This window comes from Monomorium pharaonis, chromosome 10 (assembly GCF_013373865.1).
Source record: "Monomorium pharaonis isolate MP-MQ-018 chromosome 10, ASM1337386v2, whole genome shotgun sequence".
Lineage (NCBI taxonomy): Eukaryota > Metazoa > Arthropoda > Insecta > Hymenoptera > Formicidae > Monomorium > Monomorium pharaonis.
In genome coordinates, this window is record NC_050476.1 from 19,039,296 (window position 1) to 19,059,519 (window position 20,224).

The 20,224-nt window shown below is 29.6% G+C and overlaps 2 protein-coding genes across 9 annotated transcripts; one reads left to right on the forward strand and one right to left on the reverse strand.

Annotated features, from left to right (window-relative positions):
- Positions 1 to 614: 614 nt before the first annotated feature.
- LOC105836548 (putative ATP-dependent RNA helicase TDRD12) lies at positions 615 to 13,634 on the forward strand. 7 transcript variants are annotated; one of them, XM_012680655.3, is made up of 20 exons: positions 616 to 917; positions 3,840 to 4,027; positions 4,174 to 4,219; positions 4,298 to 4,476; positions 4,730 to 5,001; positions 5,084 to 5,286; positions 5,408 to 5,555; positions 7,271 to 7,355; positions 8,706 to 8,870; positions 9,032 to 9,184; positions 9,918 to 10,070; positions 10,290 to 10,533; positions 10,631 to 10,774; positions 10,894 to 11,075; positions 11,161 to 11,286; positions 11,374 to 11,522; positions 11,774 to 11,947; positions 12,047 to 12,218; positions 12,570 to 12,749; positions 12,836 to 13,634. In XM_012680655.3, exons 2-20 carry the CDS (start codon positions 3,983 to 3,985, stop codon positions 13,052 to 13,054), a joined length of 3,039 nt encoding a protein of 1,012 aa, XP_012536109.1. In that variant the 5' UTR covers positions 616 to 917; positions 3,840 to 3,982; the 3' UTR covers positions 13,055 to 13,634. The 7 variants fall into 7 exon arrangements, with proteins under 7 accessions (XP_036148716.1, XP_012536109.1, XP_036148714.1 ...); XM_036292821.1 differs by lacking the exon at positions 616 to 917 and adding an exon at positions 933 to 1,123; XM_036292822.1 differs by lacking the exon at positions 616 to 917 and adding an exon at positions 2,113 to 2,137.
- A 1,200-nt stretch (positions 13,635 to 14,834) lies between these two features.
- LOC105836549 (transcription termination factor, mitochondrial) lies at positions 14,835 to 18,909 on the reverse strand. Of its 2 annotated transcripts, XM_036292825.1 has the most exons (6): positions 18,486 to 18,908; positions 17,981 to 18,248; positions 17,196 to 17,292; positions 16,968 to 17,121; positions 15,358 to 15,687; positions 14,835 to 15,237 (listed from the first exon to the last, which is right to left on the reverse strand). In XM_036292825.1, the coding sequence occupies exons 1-6, from the start codon at positions 18,566 to 18,568 to the stop codon at positions 14,868 to 14,870; spliced, it is 1,302 nt and encodes a 433-aa protein (XP_036148718.1). In that variant the 5' UTR covers positions 18,569 to 18,908; the 3' UTR covers positions 14,835 to 14,867. The 2 variants fall into 2 exon arrangements, with proteins under 2 accessions (XP_036148718.1, XP_012536112.1); XM_012680658.3 differs by having other exon boundaries at positions 17,981 to 18,909.
- Between the last annotated feature and the right edge of the window lie 1,315 nt (positions 18,910 to 20,224).

Genomic DNA, 20,224 nt, shown 5'->3' on the forward strand with positions numbered 1-20,224 from the left:
GACAACTTTAGCATCTTTTTCTATTTTGTATATTTCTCAATAAAAAAAAGATCGGGAATTGACACATTTCACAAAATTTTGTCAGATATCTAACAACTGATCTTAGAATATTAAAAATACATTCTCTGGAAAATGTGAGAAATATGATTGTATGTTATTTTTTTATGTACTGTAATTAAAACACATACATAAAATAATTATTCCTGGCGGAGAGTATTTGATATTGATTATTTTTTAAATAATTATATGAATTTATGTAAATTAATTATAACAAAAATTGGAGATTACAAGTTACAACAAATATAATATATCGACTAATCCAATCCTCTTCACTATTGCCATGCCGGAATAAACTCTATCTGTTAGATAAAAAAGGATAAAAATATTTTACAGTTACAATTATTTAGATTATAAATAGGTGTAGCTAATTTGCCATAATTTATCGAATATACTATGTTTTCCATCAAGCTATTGAGTAGGTGCAAGCGTTATGAAAAATTGTGATCCATTTGTATCTGGTCGAGAATTTGCCATTGATAATATTCCAACTTCTATATAAGTTTAAAATGGCGCCGACACGCGCGGTAGTTGACAGTGCCAACTGTGCCTGGCATCACCTGGCATTCACGATCCACGTGCGCTGCCGCTGCGTTTGCCGCAGTTTGCCGGGAACGTTGGGATTGTCGGTAACATAGAAGAAGGGGAAGAGACGGGTAGTGTTTCGCGCCAAGTGTAACTACATATATGTTGACGACAGTTGTTTTCCACGTGATGAAGACCTCGAGACACGGCCTCGGGGCTGTAAAATTCTGAACAAAACTACGATTCGCTAGTCGGAAATCGAAGGCCAACGTCAGGAAATCTAAATCACATGAGAGGTTAAGCCAGGTTAGGCTCTGTTAAGGATCGAGTCGAAGGTATGGAGTGTAAACACGAGAGAAAGAAAGACCTGTTAAAAATTCTGACTTGAGAATTCTCCCGTTTTTACGAAATTAGAAAATATCTTTTATCTATAGCGATTTATGAATGATTATTAGCAAAGGTTTAATTTTAGGTTATTTCTTTGTCTATGATTCTTCCGCCATGCGTAGCTTTGGATTACGCGTTTGATGAACCGTTATTGGTAATTATTCAGTTTAGGCACTGGTATTCAAATATCGATGTAGTTGTGCTTATTCGATACAGTTTTGCTTAAAACGAACGAATCTGGCAAAAAAAAGCGTCGCTCTGCCCCGGAAAGCGAAATAATAATCGTAAAATTTGTCGAATATTCAGGTTAAGAAATCTGTCATATCGACGAAATGTAGCGATAAGAGCACTCTCCGCGGCCATGTGCGCATGCTCTACAGTAATATGTACATGCTTCGCGGCCATATACGCATGCTCGGTGGTCATATGTGCATGAAATAAAGGCGCGAATTTAAAATGTATGTGTACTTTTAACGACTTCCTTGTATTCTAATAGTAACTAATAATAAATGAGTCTACATATACTAAAAATAATAAATACTGTAAAGATTAGCATATGATCTAGTAATAATCAACCATCATTGACAATCCTTGCGTAAGGATCTTGCTAATCTTTTGTGTGGAAAGTCGCAAACCCATGTGGTGCAGAAAATGCTTTACGCACACACACACACACACACACACACACACACACACACACACACACACACACACACACACACACACACACACACACACACACACACACACACACACACACACACACACACACACACACACACACACACACACGGGGGGGGATGCAAGGGGGGCCTTCGGCCCCTCCTCCCGCACCCACCCCGTCCAAGTCGCTAACCCATGTGGCCTTATACTTTGCTTGCAATATACATGGGTTGCCTATGTACATTGCAAGCAAAGTAAAGTCCACATGGGTTAGCGACTTGGACGGGGTGGGTGCGTGTGTGTGTGTGTGTGTGTGCGTAAAGCATTCTCTGCACCACATGGGTTTGCGACTTTCCACACAAAAGATTGTGCTCGTAAAAATATGTATATAGACATTTGAAATTCGCGCATTTTTACCATGACTTGTGCTAAACAGAGCATGCGCTTGTGACTAAAAGCGTGAGAATATGATCGCTGCGCGTGCTCAAGTCATTACATCGTGTCGGTATGACAGGTTTCATAACCTGAATATTAGTCAACTTTAGCGATTATTATTTCGCTTTCCGGGGCAGAGCGACGCTTTTTTTTGCCAGATTCGTTCGTTTTAAGCAAAATTGTATCGAATAAGCACAACTACATCGATATTTGAATACCAGTGCCTAAACTGAATAATTACCCCGTTATTACTTAATTCTGGTGTGCCACTATGAGTGAATATTCGTCAAAATGTTGATTAATTTTAACAACTTTTGTTATTAACCTCCGATTGTTTTTTCGGTATCTTCCCAGTGCACACGTTCTATCACGTCCGATGCTACCTGTTGAAGTATTTTAAAAAATTTGAAAGTGTCAATATTTATAGTTATTTTTGATAAACACCGTTTATTGAATATTTTATTTTTAATAAACCTTGATGCGAGTAACAAATCTCATTTGTTGTCCAGTGTTCAATTTTTTTCAGGAACTAAATAAAGGAAAGCAACTTGTTAAAATTATTTTTAAGGAAATATTCTTTTGACTAAAAGTATTTCTCATGAATAATTATTAATATTTTTATTTGTAGAATGGCTAGGATCTTTTGAGTCATTTTTATCATTTACCTTTTTTTTAAAGAGAGTCATATAAACAAATTTGTTTTACAATTACAAGTATATGTTATTTTGTTGTAGATGCCATTGATCTATGTGTGCACATTCTGATAGTTTAAAATAACACTTAATAACATTCTACTTATATTGAAAGTATTAGTTCATATTATAATATCTTGTAAAATAGAAAAAAGTAAAAAAAATTTAAATTTTATGGATGCATTTTCATTCAGAGTAGTTGTAAATAAAATATGTAATGTAAATAAAATATTAGTAGCATTTTTTAAAGTTAAATCTTGAATGAAATTTTTAATGTATTATAGTTAAAGAAAAAAAGGAGACGCTATTATGACCACCTATTTATATTTTGTACACAATGACTTTGTTAATAATCAATGTTTTAACTTAAAAACATAACATTTTCAATATGTTGTCCAATTGATTTTAGACTCAAAATTATAAAATATCTAATATTATTTATAAAAATGTGATAGCACTGCAATACATACATACATACATACATACATACATACATACATACATACATACATACATACGATCTTTCTCTTCAGCCAGTAGTATAGACTATATACTGTAGTATAGACTACAGTATTAAAAATCTGTAATACTTGTAATGTAACTTATAGATTAGCAGTAGAATCAATTTATCAAATAACTTTCGATATGAAAACGAGACTATGTTAAGTTTGTTGAGTCAATATGTATTGGAAGTTATATTAATAAAATCTTATGCTATTTAACTTTTTATAATTTGAAATGTGATAACCGAATAAAATGTTAAGTAACAAAAAGGTTCAAGTATAGGGTAACTAGGCAGCGGAAAGGAGAGGTGGGAGAGATTTGTCTTACATAAGAGAAATTAGATTTTTGTCTAATTGTCTAATTCAGTTTAAAGTCTTTACATATTGATTTTCTTGTACTATCCTTTATCTATCATTTGTGTATGATTGCAGTCGAAAATATTTTTATTCTTTACTATTAAAAATAAAGGAATAGAAGTGTTGAAAATATAATAAATAAAATAACATAATTATATAGTATCATATAAGATTAATCTTTCATGCAAATTGAAATTTATAATTGTGCGATTCTATACAGGTTTCCAGTTTTCTTAAAGTGAGATATCACATGGCTTTTCAACTTTCTACGTGAAGCAAAGATAAATCGAAGCTTACTAAAAGATTTTAGAAATTAAAGAAATTTCTAATTGAAAAAAGTGTATTTTATGAATCTGTCAAACAATGCCAGTTCCTATTGAAAAATCAGCAATTGAATCTAATAATCGGGTAAGATAAAGCGAAGCAGATACATAAATACAAAAGAAACATGAATTGTTTAAAAAACAGAAAGGCAATTGATCACGTGCCTGTGATCTAAATTAAATAAACTTTTAAAAAGATTGTAAAAAAATAGATATATCTATTCATTTCAGTGCATTAAATCTTGTCAGAGAATGGACAAGTTTTCTAAACTTCAAGGTAATATTCATAGACTAAATTTTATAGCAACAGTATATTAGATCATTCAATTATTAAATCTGTTTTATTTAATTTCAGATGTGATTCCTCCTACAGCCAAAGAAATAAAAATAAGAAATGTATTACATCCATATATTATGAGAGCTTACGAAATTGAAGAACACAAAGAGACACTGTACATTATTCAAGAAAAGTTGTTGAATTTTATGAAAACAGATAAAACAAAATATAATAAAACAAATGTCGAAATTGGTGATGTAAGTTTAATAATAATTATTATATTTGAATTATAATTGAATCGAATATTATTAGTATTTATAGTTTGATCTTATTTCAAGATAATCTTAAATAATGTTTTAAAATATTAATATGGTTCTGTGAATTGTTTATGATGTCTTAAAATTGTACTTAAGCCTATGTCTTACATGAATTACAATTCTGTAATATGAGATATGATTTATATTTGTTTATATTCTTTATATTATATTTCTTTATGTATTTATCTTGCAGATGGTTTTTGTGCAACATAATGATGCAGTTGGAATTAAGTTACCATCATATGTTTGCCGTGGTTTAATAAATTGTATTAAAAAAGAGGAAGATACATATCATATCCTTTTAGTGGATCATGGTATCAGCATTGAATTAACAAGGGATAAATTTGATATATTACCACAAGATCTTATCCCCAATAAATATTTAACAAAAACTATTGGTGTACATGGTATTTTGCCCATCTGCATGAAATCTAATTTTTTAAATGGTTATAACAATAAGGCAATGTAAGTTCTATGTCAATATTGTCAGTTATTTTTATTGTTATTTCTTGACAAAGAATGCTAAAAAAATTTTAACTACTCAAAGTGTTGTAGAAAAATGGACCAAAGAAGCAATTCAGTTTACAAAACGTCTTCTCAGTGTATCTAAAAATATATATTTTGATCATTTTGATACTGATGACAATAATGGAAGAGAATATGGAGAATTTTATCTTATTATTGATAATGATGTCGTATCATTAAGTGAAGCTTTATTCTTGAATTATCATGCAATTTATATAGAAGGAGGTATGTAAATGTTTAAAATTTTTTAATAATAAATCCATTAAAAGTCTAATATATCTATAAAGCCTGTGACAAATCTATTAAGAACTTAATAATAAATACAATATCATAATTTGGTGTTTAGGATTATTGAAACTTGTTGAAACGTACACGGGACTTAAGGAAAAATTGTGGTACTTTTTATATGTAAAGTACTCAAGAAATAGAGAACATAGAATCACCACAACACAAATTAATGATATTCAAAATTCTCATATAAAGTTCTGGCTCAGGTAAAAATATTTATGAAAGTATATGGTTTATTATATAGAGGAAAGGCACCGAATTTGGAAGGTTTCCTAAATTAAAACTTCCTTATTTCTTGGAAACTAAACATCGCACCGTACGAATACGGATAAAAAAATGATCTTAATTAAAGAAATAAAAACCTATATTTCATACATTCATATTTTTTTCTATATAAAATTTGTTAAAAACGAATTTGTCAAAAGCGAAAGTTACATTTGCACGATTATGTCTCTTAGGCAAGCCTAACGGAATAACATTGAGTCTGTAGTAACTATATAATTCAGGTAAGATGTATAAATCAATAAAATGTAACATTAATACTTCGATTGTATACGGATTCCAAATTAGGCGCCCTTATTCGTCAGATGGCTTTTTTGAGATGTCGTGAAAACATTAATTAAGAAAATACAAAATATTATAAAAATTACTATACCATTTGATACAATATACTTTCTAGTTTGTATTCATGTTTGCAACATTGTTTTTCTAACTATTATATAAGAAATATTGTCCAAAAACAGTAGTGTTCCAAATTTGGTTCCTTTCCCCTAAAGATATTTAATAATAAAAGTAAATATAAATCGATATATGAATAAATAATTAAGTAATTAAAAATAAGTCTTTCGATCAAAGCCTTAATGCCTGGTCTTAATGCTTATTATTTCTTATATAAGGAACTCGTAAATACATTTTTAAGTTCTTTAAACTACATGTTGAATATCGAAACACGAGTTCTGTTTTTAGCTTCTTGCCCAGTTTATTTTTTCTCCTAACAGCAAAATATTTAAAATTATTTCAGTAATCAAATATAAATGTTTTTAAACATTAATATATAAAACGATAATCAATTTCAACTTGGATGTACACTGAATGTACAAAAGATAATTTACTTAGGATATCCGATTTATGTCCAAAAAAAGACAGTTAAATCTCATTTCAGTCTCAGGATATTGAGACTTAAAATATATATCCATTGGACATCTAGTTTTATATGGGTCTTTTTTCTCTAACGAGAAAAGGACAGGAAGAAAAATAAAAGTGCAAGAAGTTCACCTAAAAAGAATAGTAATAGCACAATATAAGGATGTATCGGACTGAAGTTCGAAATGGTACAAAGTTGCTAAAAATTTGTGAAATTATTCTTTTAGTTTCCCTAACGTACTGCAAAAAATTGAAAACGCATCCACTAAACGGTTACTGAGTTGTAACTATTTTAATTTTCACTGATTTTACATGGTATCCTTTTCTATCTTATGGAAAAGGACGATCTTAACGGATGAAACAGTTAAAAAAATATAGAAGAAATAGTACCAATGTTTTGAATTTTTTTGTACATCTAGTATATGAATAGATGAAAATATCTGCCAAGTTTCAATTGTCTTCACTACACCGTTTTAAAGAAATAAAATATAACTTGAGATAATTGTGCATTTTCACTGTCAAAAGTTTAAACTCATAAGTGAAAAAAATCGCAAATACATAAAAAATACCTTTGTAAGAGTAAAAATAAGACTCCAACTATCGTTCAAGTTTCTTACATCTAGATTTACAATGTGTTAGGCATAGATATTTAAGTATTTCAAATTTCATGCACTTTTGTCTAAGATTGTATGTCCGATACATCTTTAAGTTAATAATCTATTTTAATTATACTGGTGCTAATGAGCATATTCCTTATGTTTTTGTTATCTATTAACAGTGAGAAGATTTTAGTACAAAGCACAATAGACTGTGATGTTTTAAGTGACGTTACGGACCTTAGATATCCTAGACAAGTACATCAGGTATATAATAATATATAATAAACATATTTGTAAGGTTGGAATCTAACAAGATATTACTTGTAACATTATTACAATGTTTTTCTTTAATAACGAACAAGTAACAACGGTTGTAGTTCCTTATTTGTAACATTACTGGTTTTTTGTAACTGATTTACAACATTATGCAATTGTCAGTAATAGTAATGATTTGAACAGTTATTTTTAGTGTTTCTTTGTTTTTAAAAATTTTTAAACAATTTTTTAAATTACGTAGATTGAGGTTGATTTTGATGTTGGCATTTTATATTATAAATTAAATATGTATGATGGCAAACATTTTAACCTTTAACTTTTTCATGCCTAGTAGGACATATACATATGTCCCAAACTTAAAAAAAAATTATATCTTTAATATGATGTGAATTCAATGCTAATTATTCTCAAAAAAAGTCAAAAAGATTAATCGGATCATCTTCACTGCACTAATACAAACATTCATAATACATACAAATTGTATTATAAAGGTAATACAAACAAAAATAATACAAATAAAAGTTGTTAATTGTAGTCAATATATAAAATACAATTTGAAACTATCGTACTCATACAAGTTAAAGTAAGTCAAGCTAAATATGAATTTGCCATAAGTTGTCAGATATAAAATTGCAATGTTATTATTATGTATTTGACTAACTTATAACAAAACAACTTTTAACTGTTTGATCTGTATGTGTGCGAAAAGTTTAAATATATGCTTATGTCATTTGACTATAATTAACAACTTTTTTATTTATATTATCAATAAGTGCACTTTTATAAGTGCACTGAAAATGATCTAAATATATATCATTATATATATTCAATTTATAGTATAAGTATTAACATCAAATTTGGCTCCTTAGCCTGTTTCTATTTCTTATTAATATTTGTTTTATTTATAAACTATAACAATAAAGCATCAGAAACCAACTAAAATTTTTTGTTTTTATCTTAACTATACAAACAAAATTTATTTAATTTAAGTCATCAGTGCATCATCAAGTTAAATGTTACATTCGTGTTTAATATACGTGTAATATAATAATATAAACTCAGTATATTTCAAATTTTGAAATTTTATTATATTTTTAATATATTTTAATCTTATCCCTTTACTAGAAGGTATAATTTTATGATACTTTCTTTGTTTACATTTTTACAACAAATAATATGCTACTAATATCAAGGAAAAAAATAATTAGTAAGGACTCGTTAATTTTTACGTAATGATAATGAGTTACTTTTATAAAGTAACTTTGTTAATCTGTCATATTTGACGATTGATTGGAGCGTAATAAGAATTTGTTTGAAGTATATATTTTTATTTTTTAGGGTTGGAACGATTGCATTAAATCTTCCAGACCAAGAAAACTTCAATCTCACATGTGGCCAGCTATAAACAATGGTTTAAATGTTGTTGCTATTGGATCATCGCAATGCGGTAAAACAAGCGGATGCGTAATGGCTGTTTGTGGTCAGATAGCTATGCGTAAAAATGTAAAATATTTTTGTTTACAAGTACTATAAGGAACTCAAGATCTTAAATTATTATCAGGTTTTTTAATTATAGTAAAATATTTTTAAAATTTTATCAAAAATAAAACATACGTGCATGTGTATAAAAAAATCTTTACAATTGTAACGAATATCTGTTTTAGGAAATACATAAAAAGAGTAGTCCGTTAGGATTAATTTTATGTGCTTCATCTCACGAAGTAATTTGTGTTCACTCTATGTGCGAGTCATTTCTTCGGATTATTAATATAAAATCTGTCGCAGCATGTAATGGCAACTCAAATATATCAATAGTGGTAAATTTATATCATTATATTCTGAAATGTATTCAGTATCGCTTAAAAATATTTTCAGTATAATCAATTTAAATTGCTAAGCGTTCACATATAGCCATGCATCGATAAATTCAAACTGTATTTTAAAAAATGTTAATGTACGTTTTTTTGTCATTCTTGTTTTACGTCTAAATAATGATAAAGATAAAATAATGAAAAAAACGCGTGAACATTTTTAATACGGGTCTAAATGTTTTGGCATTGCTATCGATATTTATGTTATATTTATTGAAAGGTACTTGCTGTTTTTTTCGTCTCGAAGGAATTCTTCGTATTTATATAACGATGATAAGATTGAAAATAGAAATCCCTTAAATATGAATTTTATGTAAAATGATGAAAGGTATACATAATATTGTGAAAAATGTAATGTCGATTTAAATGTAATATCACGCTTCAATATTTTTTATGTTAGACTTTTTTAAATTGATTTTGCTTGTTTATTTTTTTATTCATAAAGTAATTAATATTTTGTACTTTTAATTTTTTATTTGAATGTTTTAAATATCTTTGTTATTATTCTTAATAAATTTTTTCACAAATCAATAATTTTATAAGAAAATGCTACAAGAAGGTATATGAAAATTTTCGTGTAATTTTTTTTATCGGCTATTTGATAACGTTAAGCGGCTAGTATCTTCTATTCTATTGAAAAGAGTAAGAAAATATAAAAAAATATTTTTGCTTCTTTCAGGCAAAGATATTAAGCGGTTGTCAAATCTTGGTGACTACCCCGCAATACTTGGTGCGATTTCTGAAGGAAAACAAAGGCATATTGTCATTCGATAGACTTTCTTTTTTAGTACTTGATAATGCTGATGTAATTTTGAATAAATATTACGAATCGGTTAGTTGAAACTTATATTAGACAATTATACAAAAAGTATATTAAACTATTATGCAGAAAAAATGTGCAATAGGAACTTTTGAGGATCAAATGTGAGACTTTCAGATATGACAAATACCAGCAAATATGTCTATCATTTTCTCATGAAGCCATCATTATCATTCCAGTGAAATTCGTATACTTAGTATTAATAATAAAATTTTTTAAATTTATTAATAGGTGTCAGAACTCTTTGCAAAACATAAGATAATCGAAAATCGCGATCCACAAGGAAACGATAGACCGTTATTGCAGATAATTATATCAGCAACAAACTGGACGGTTCCGATGAAGAGATTTGTAAAGCTGGCGATGTCTAATCCATATATATGTTTCGCATCATTTATGGAAGCTGTTGTTTTTAAGTCTATACATCCAACAATTCACCTGTGGCATTCTACATACAAAAATGAAAAACTATTAGGTACAGAAACTTAAAATATAAGCATTTGATTATATCAATACTGATTAATTATATAAAAACTTATATTTCTAATGTTTTTATATTATTTTAACGTTAGATCTATTGAAGGACGATTACACTAAACTGAGAACAGCGATAGTATGTATAAATGCCAAAGAAGCTGAAGAATTAAATACGTTTTTAATTTCGACAAAGAAAACTCTGCTAATTCATGAAGACATGAAATCATTTGATATACGAGGTACAATGACATTTTAATTATATTAAAAATATTTTATTTTATATCTAAATTTGATTGATTTAATTGATGACTTTTTGATTTTTTCCACAATTATATATTAAATCGCATATATTTTGTAGCTTTACGAGAAAGCTGGATGGCATGTGTATGCGGTTCTTATCCAGTACTAATATGTACTGATTTAGTTCTATCTGACCTCAATTTTACTAATGTCCAATGGTTGATACATCATTCAGTATTGTCAAAATTCAGAACTCAGTTTAGTTACAGATTCTCTTTACTTTTAGATAATTTGACACAGGTAACTGTTAAAACAAACTTTTTTTTAAATTTTACTGAGCAGACTATTATATTTATATTTCTAAAACTATCACTATAAATTTTAGGATGCTACCAATTGTAAAATTAATATAATTTTTGACGAGGAAAACAATGTACAATTTCCAAGTATAATAAGGATACTGCAACGAATGCAAGCTCCAATATCTCCAGAAATGTTATGTAACATTAAGGTAAGATTAATATTTTAGGAAGAAAGATTGTTTCTCGAAATATTCATCATGTTTTTAATTATTAATACATATGAAATACGAATCTAGCGAATAACAAATACATTAGAACGGGAGAAGAAGGAATATGCTATATGTGACAATGTGAAATCATTTGGTTTTTGCGAAGAGGACAACGTTTGCGACTTCAGACATTGTATCCTTCCTGACATTGATGCGCCGTTGACAAATATACAGATGTAAGTAATTTCTTATTTGTATATTGTTAGGAAATATGGATTTTTGAAATATGAGAATATCATTTATCATAAACTCTTACTCATTACTATCTTTTAATTGTTCAATCAACCTCTTATAAGATTCGAAACGTATAGAGATAAAGGTTGGAACTCGGAATCCAACGATTATAAGTTGGCTGTTTTCACACGGAGCCCATCATTCAATTTGGTCGTTATATTATTAGTCAATGTTTTTTAAACCCTGTTTACAGAGGTGACAAGGTGAAATTGGTGGTATTGTATATTCATGATACAACGCATTTTTCTGCGAGAATTATCGAACATGTTCCACGTTCCAACAAGTCAGAGAAAATAATATACTCCAATGTTGAGTATATGCAAACCACGGATAAAATACAAAGTTATTATAATAATATCGAAAACAGGTATGTATCAAATAATTTCACAATTTTTTAATATCACTATTTATCTCCTTTACATTCCTAAAATTTTAATTTAATATTTTAATAAAACAATTTACACAGGAAAATGTGTACCTCGACAAATGTGGGAGATATGTGCGTTTTTGAAGAAACTCTCGATACATTTAAACGAGTACAAATCAGATGTGTCAGAAATGATAGAGTCTGTTCTGACGATGTAAAATTAGTAGATGTTAGGTGTATTGACAGTGGTGTTATACATGAAGGCATTGATGTAAGATCATTATTTTATTTGTTGCGACATTAATAATAGTAATAGTAATAGTGTTGGAACCAATAGGACTGTATTAGTCCCTGTATATTCCTAGAAAAAATTTTTTGATTCTAAAAATTAGTTAAAAATTCGTACATGTGGGATTTGAACTTGCAATCTGTTAATTATGAGTCTGTCGCTTTCACATTGAGCTACTTGATATTCCATTTTTACATTATGTTCAAAGTAAACAAGAAAACATTTCTAAAAAATAATACAAATTATCACGTTTTGTATTATTATATACGAGATATAATTAAGTGAATCTGTACGTTATTTATAATTAATCTTCTTGGTTGTTTGGTATTTTAGGTGCGTAAACTAATGCACATGCCAAAGGAATTATTAAATCTTCCGACACATGTTGTTGAAATATTTTTAGCCGATTTAGCGCCATGGGATGAGGAATATAAATGGAATGTTTACACTACTGAACAGGTGCACAAGTGGTTTCTAGACAATTACAATACTAGTTCCTATATTATTGGAAAGGTAATAGTCTGTCAGATTAAGATCAGATGGAAGTCAGATGGAAATATGCAAGAAAGAAGGAAAATATACGCATGACTTATTTATAGATCCGCTTTCATCTTGGAAATACAATATGGTTGGACGATTTGAAAATTGGAACAAAGTTAATTGGTTACCCCGATTTGATAGGTTCCTCTTTAAGAAAAGAACTGCTCTTGGGAAATTTTGCAATTGAAAGCACCAAACATTTATCGAGACTGTTCCAACTTTGCAGAGACAGTGGCTTAACAGTCAATGGCTACGACATAAGTGATGTAGACAAATAAAGTATTTTTCACTATTATTTGCATTTAAAAGAAAGAATAATCCGGGAAGTCAATCATTTTTTAACATATATTTATAAGAAGATTGTATAATATTTTTTCATCTATATTTTGTATTTTTTGTATTTAATTGTGTAAACATCGCACACTGGAGTTAGTGGATATAAAATTTTAAGGATTTCTATCTTTAGATATGAGAAATAAAAGGAAATAAAAATAATTTCCGTTGTATTTGTTGCTAAAATAAAATATATACTTATAAATATATAAAATTTATAATAAGTAGCAACTGTGTCAATATTCAATAAAACGGAGTGTGTTATAAATCTTAATTCATTTGTGATAAACTAAAAAAATTTTCCAATTTGAATGGGCACGTTCAACAGATAAACCAGATCAGTTCTTCATTATAGTCCCCATCTCTCCCTTCGAAAACTAGGACGATAGAGCAAAGGGATAAAAGGAATATCGAGACAATACATCTAAGAGAGTATGTTAATGAGATAAAAACGGAATATAGCAAAAAAATTGCCGAGACTTAATAGAAAATAGGAGGATAAAAAATAAAATCGGCCGATTGCGTCAACCACATTCAAAAATTTCGGTTAGATGCGGAACACGTCCGCACATGTTCGAGTTTGTCCAAAAAATTTAAAGCAGATCAGTGAATGCTTAATAAATGCTTCTTTAATATAATTGGTTCTTGCCTCTAAGCCTTCGTTGCATCTAGAAATAAGAATTGACGTTGATCTACTTTATCTATTGAATGCACCCAATGTTTTCAATCATAAAAAATTTCATAATATTTTTAAACTTTGTAATCATTGCATTGTTTACTAATTGTAAAATATTTAAATATGATTATCTCTTCATTTAGTATATTCAATTCTCATCAAAATTCCCTTTTTTCACATATAACAATTTTTTAGTTATGTTATTTGTAATACGATACAATTTGTTAAAATAAATGAGAAGAGTCCTAGAAATTTTATATCCATTATTGAGAGTAAATTTTTTTAGACTACATTGGAACTTCACATTAATAGACTGTTCGGGGCTCTAGTCTACTAATGTGGGGTGATCTTCTATTGCTGGATTTCATTCCTACTCCGTGAAATTCAGGCGTAGCGGCATTGTCGTCTAGCCCCTAATTAAGGTCATCACACAATAGGTTTGTTTTTTATTCCTGCACTGCTGCACTAGTGCAATAAGTTAGAATGAAAAAATATATTTATCTTATTCTAACTTATTGCACCAGTGCAGCAGTGCAGGAATAAAAAACAAACCTAATGTCAGGCAACAGGCAATAGGAACAGGAAATAAAGAAAGAGAGAAGAAGATATTTTCTCTTTTTCATTATTTCTGTTCCTATTGCCTATTGCCTGGTATTGTGTGATGGCCCTCATGCTACTCGCCTGCGCCGAGTACTACTAACGCGGGGTTCCACTGTACTGTATATTAATTAGAGCTTGATAAATGATATATAATGACTGTTAATAAAAATAAAGTATCAACTTAGCAAAACTAGTTGTTTTAATTTTTAAATCGCAAATCATGAAAAGTGAATCTAGTATACTATATATGTGTATATTCAATACATAATGCTAAATTTTTGATACTATTAATGACTTACTTTAATCGATATATTCAAAATTTATAATAGCATAAATTAATCAAATTTATTTGCTCATTCCTTTTATTTTACATTTTTCTTATACAAATATATATATACATTTTTTTAAATTTTTCATAACAAGAGTATTACAAAAATATTGAAATTAGAAAGTATATTAAAGAAATTTAATAAATATTATCTTCATGTATTTTTTGAATTGTGCGATTTGAGTTTTACATGTCGTTCCAAGGTTCTTCGATTACACATTATTAAATTGATTGTTAGTGGTATATCATCTTTTTTTAATCTTTCAATTCGTTCACGTAGTGTTTCGACTTTAAAATGAAAAATTTTCGGATGACTTACTATGTCATTACTCGTTATACCATTTTGTCGTAATAGATTGATCAACTTCTTCAATTTTTTTACATTTATTCGCAAGATAGACGGATATTTTGCAATTGCAGCATCAAGGATCTTTTCATCTACATTTAATTGGTCAAGTAAGTAATTTTTAATACTGCCATATTTTTCCACCAGATTTCGCCGTGCGATAATTATGTCTAATTGCCTGTATAAAAAAACAATTGGGTTTTTTAATATTATATTAAGTTGTTTATATATTTATATTAACTTATTTACTTTATTACTATATTAGATTTTTACTATATGTATATTAATTTTTACATACCGATCAAAAATTTGCTCAGCTTGTTTTAGCATACCAAGATTTGGAGTGAGACCTTCCTTTTTTAAAATCCTAATTCGATTCTGTACAGTATCTACATTAAAATAAAAAATTCGTGGGTGCCGTAATATTTCATCACTGGTAATTCCATTCTGGTGTAGTATATCGATTAATTGATCCAATTTCGCTATGTTTACCCGTAAAATACTTGGTAGTTTCTGGGTCACCAAATTGAGCATTTCTTCGCTCACTTTCAGTTTATTTTGCAAATATTCGCTAACATTTTCATACTGTTGCATTAAATTGCGTTCCACGTTACTTTTTTCAATGGCTCTGCATAAATGTTGTTTTATACTCTTATTATTTTACATGCATAACAAATTATTTGTTTTTACAAATATCTTTTTCATTATGTATTAAAAAATAAATAATATTGCAAATCAATGAAAATTGAAAGAGGAAGTCAATAAGAATTATGCAGATATTTTAAATATAATTTTAACGAAGAAAAAGTAATTAATATATAATTTATCAAAATATATTATTTAGAATTTTATTATAAAAAATATAATTTAAAGGACAATGCCCAAATAATAGGGGAAAATAGCTTCTTCGTAGGCAGCGATTAAACGTTTACTAAATCATTGTAGTTTCAATCTGTAATTACATTTTGGTATGGTTACCTATCTAATGTCCGAAAAGAAGATATACAGGATATTTCATTGTAATGCTTACCTTGAATATCTTGTAAACAAGATATTTTTGTGAAAAATGTTTCACACAAAAGTTTGGCTTTGAGGGCTACACAAGATGATAAAATCTTACCATCTCAGGTGACTTTGCTAAAATCACATTAAAGGTCTCTATAATTTTGTATATATAAATCTATATTTTTTGTTACATATTCTTATAGAAGACGTCGAGCCATTTTCAAAACACTATAATTATTTTGTAGTTAAGAATTATCCGAGATACTCTACATTTTATTATATTCTTTTTAAATGTAAAGTGGTGTGTGTGTGTGTGTGTGTGTGTGTGTGTGTGTGTGTGTGTGTGTGTGTGTGTGTGTGTACACATTTCGTAAGATATTTTTTAGATTTATTATTTTGACATTTTTGTACGTAAAATAATAAAAGAAAGTCAAGCAATAAAGAGCAATCGAAATATTGAGTTGACTCTATAATTAGATATTATTGTTAATACAAAAATGAATGGGGAGTCGGATGTTGCGCACACATCAACTGTAATTTGGTTTTTAGAATATGTTAGGTATTAAGCTGAGATTTCAGTACCCGCAAGATTGTTGAACGATTATTACATAGTAATAGAATCATTTGGAGATTCTGATTAATTTTTACGTTAATAATAACATGTATCGTCCAAAATTAACAAAAAAACGTTCTTTATTTTTGCGATAAGCCTTTATATGATATAATTTTGAAACCCTATATCTCGCTTCGGACATTTCGGACAGAAAGCAAATTTTATGTACTCGAGTGCTATTTTTTTGGTATAGGTTTGGTATAGCTTAGAGGAAGAAGAAGGGGGGGCATTTTGAGCATTGTCTTCAGAAATAAGATATCCATTTTATGTTCTATCTTATTGAAAACTACCTTGATATAACTTTAAGCGGACATCGTATAGCCCATGTTTTTGTATTTAACTTTCCTGTATTTTTATATAATTCGCATCTGTGACGAATATGATTTTCGCTGTATCGAAGTACCCATACATCTTTTAGTACATCCTTCTTACTTACATTATATTCTGCAGTGAGATAGTTTAAAATTAATCTATTATAATTTATAAATATATACTATATATACTATATATTTATTTACCATACAATATGTTCAATTTCTTTTCTATAGAGGAAACTGGAATCTTTAATAAGAATGGATTATTCAGTGTCACTTCACATAATTTTTGTACATTGCACTGGAAAGAGATACAATATATATATTATGTATAATATGTTATAATACATAACATAATACATTAGTATCTTATAAATTCTATTTCCATTCTATTAAAGTTTTTATTCTACAAATGACCAAATTTTTATCTTTTATACAGATCTAATGAGTCAACTGTATAAGAATTATACAATATGGACAAGTACTAAATGTATTCTAGACAAATTTTTAATCAAATAAACATAACTGCATAGACATAACAACAATAGACAGATTGTATACATCTAAACATCTAGGTATAGTCCAGAAGTAGTATAAAATGTCTAGTGCTCAGTCTAAATTTTGTTAGAAGTTGTCGCAAAAATAGCGTGTCCACATTATAGTCAAGTTAAGTTTATATGTTTATATGTTTGATTAAAAAAAGATGTAAAAATGAGAATAATAAATGTGTCTAAAATGCATCTAAAACAAATCTAATTTCTGTCTGTAGTTAACCAAATAAGCCTTATAAGAATTCATAACATATTGGTTTATTTAGAATATTTAAGAATATAATTTGGTATACGCACATAATTACATTTAATAATTAAAAACAATAAAAAATAAATGTATTTGCAAATCAATGTAAGAAATAAATGGACTAAAACTTTTAGCCTATTTATTACTTATATTCAGTAACTTGATATCTCTTATATTAATTATACTTGTACCTCTAATTTGTGAGAAAGATACTCCAATTTGTTATATGTATAAGAATTCATGTCTTGCTGAACGTGAAATACATAATTTTCTAATTCTTTCTGGGTCAAGAGTAGCCACGGTACAAGCTGATTGTTATCCATATTAAGTATTTTAATACAGTCAAGTTTATCCATCAGCTTATTGTTTTCATGCGTCAGTAACCAGGGGTTGTTTAAGATAGTACTTTTTTGAATGTCAGCCTCTAGCAGATTGTAATAATTATTAAGGATATTCGCCCTAGATCTCTTTTTCAGCTGTGGATAGTCCTCGAAAATCTTGTTAACTTCAATTAACGTTATATCCAGTATTTCCATAAGAGTGTTCCTCAAGATCCGTTTAATAGGCTTGTAGTTCATGAGGTAGTCGTCATAATTCGTTACTTTACAGGTATGATCTACTACGTCCACATGCTTGCATAACATTCTGCTTTGCGTGACGAGCTTGAAGGGCGAATATCCTTCATTTACATACGGCAAAGCCGGCTTCAAGACTGGCGGATAAAGTTGAGGTTTTAGTACAAGATTCATGATCACTCGTTGTGTCAGTTGCCTAGTCATAGTTTTCGGCCTTAAAATATCTTATATGCCTCGTTTTTATTATCATAAGACGTATCTTCATCGAATATATTCCACAGGGACGTTTATTTTCGTATTTTCTGAGTTAGACATTCATAACCTATACAATCGAAGACTTTAGAAATATTACAGTGCACTCCGTCTAACACACATATTTGTCAAACAATTTAGGCAATTATTGATTGATATTGTTTGTATTTAGTAATCAAATTAATTTATATGTACTGTATATGTATATCAGCTGTTACTCTATATAACACGTACGTTATCAAGAATCAAACACTGATACAAAATACCAACTGTCTCTGTTTGGCTTCTGTGTTCGTCACACGAGACTCATGTGAAATAGCGCTATCTATAAGATTAATGTGTGAACAAGTGAACAAATGATATTGTCGGTAAGTATGTAACGCAAAAGTAATTTTTTTATGTGGCTTTTAACAGAGAGGAACCTGAAAGCGGTCATCGCGTCGTTTTAGGTGTTTTCATCTATCAGCGTCTCTATGTGCACAAAATGTGCCCATTGAACTATGTAATCAAATAGCTATGAATCCCGTAGGTTAATTATGTGCATAACTTTTTAGGTCTCTTCTATGCTACGTCCACGTTTATTAATTTAATTCTCTTTCATGCTATACCCGTAAATTTTACAATTATACGCATTCGTATTTTAAATCTGTTTTATGCAAATGTGCATAATCGTCTTCTATAAATGTGCAATACCACGATATAAATTCAAATAATTTATTTGATAAAAATTCACTCACCGATTGCTGTCGCTGCTCCTGCTGCTGCTGCTGCTACATTCCTTTTCCGGAATACCGAGTCATTCCCATGGATGCCGCTTTCTGCTGACATTATCCTGCCTGCTATTCTCGAACCGCACATTAATAACGATACTTTATTCGGCAATCCCGATATTACGGATAATATATCACACATATCACACACGAAACGTAAACCGCGCGCGAGAATTTTACTTGGCGCGACCGTTACATTTGGAAAAATAAAAGTACAGCACGTGAAGACACACTGAACAGAAGTAAATCAATTCGCTCCCAGAGTTTGATTGCGCGACGACTAGTAAATGTTTCATTATTGGCACGATCGACATTCTACCGAAGGTATTGCGTACACTCCTCGAGCAAATACGCGCACACGAAAACTTTGTCCGGAACGAAAATCAAAACGTGGCGTGGCGTCACGTAACTTCGTGGAAACGCAGGCTGAGAAAACCGTTTGAATGAAAATCACACGCCGAGATACGACAAATTCGTTTCGAGAATTTCGTATGCTCGCACGACGACTAGTAGCACTTCACTCGCGATATTCTACCGAACGTATATCATCCCCTTCGAGCAAACACTTTGCTCGAACGCGCACGCGAACACTTCACACTCGAAACCGAAGGCACGATACCGCGCTTTACACATGAATACGTACGATCTCACGTCTCGCGACGACACTCTCGACAGTCTCAACATCGTAGTTGGGCACAATTCGAATTCTGAATACGCGAGACACACGCACGGAGTCAACGGAACGTTCGACTACGTATGACCAGCGCTGGAGCACGAAGAAACATGGCTGCCGGCACGGCAGCGGCGGACGTGACTGTTGGTAGGTACACTCGGCGGT

Excerpts from the sequence above, each read along its gene's own strand:
- LOC105836548 (XM_012680655.3), top strand. The coding sequence starts at position 3,983 with ATGCCAGTTCCTATTGAAAAATCAGCAATTGAATCTAATAATCGG. Across the intron at positions 7,356-8,705 it reads ATCCTAGACAAGTACATCAG|GGTTGGAACGATTGCATTAA; the intron begins GTATATAATAAT and ends TTTATTTTTTAG. Across the intron at positions 12,219-12,569 it reads TTATACATGAAGGCATTGAT|GTGCGTAAACTAATGCACAT; the intron begins GTAAGATCATTA and ends TTGGTATTTTAG.
- LOC105836549 (XM_012680658.3), bottom strand. The coding sequence starts at position 18,568 with ATGACTAGGCAACTGACACAACGAGTGATCATGAATCTTGTACTAAAA. Across the intron at positions 17,122-17,195 it reads GAAATTGAACATATTGTATG|AATATAATGTAAGTAAGAAG; the intron begins GTAAATAAATAT and ends ATCTCACTGCAG. Across the intron at positions 15,238-15,357 it reads GCTGAGCAAATTTTTGATCG|GCAATTAGACATAATTATCG; the intron begins GTATGTAAAAAT and ends TTTTTTATACAG.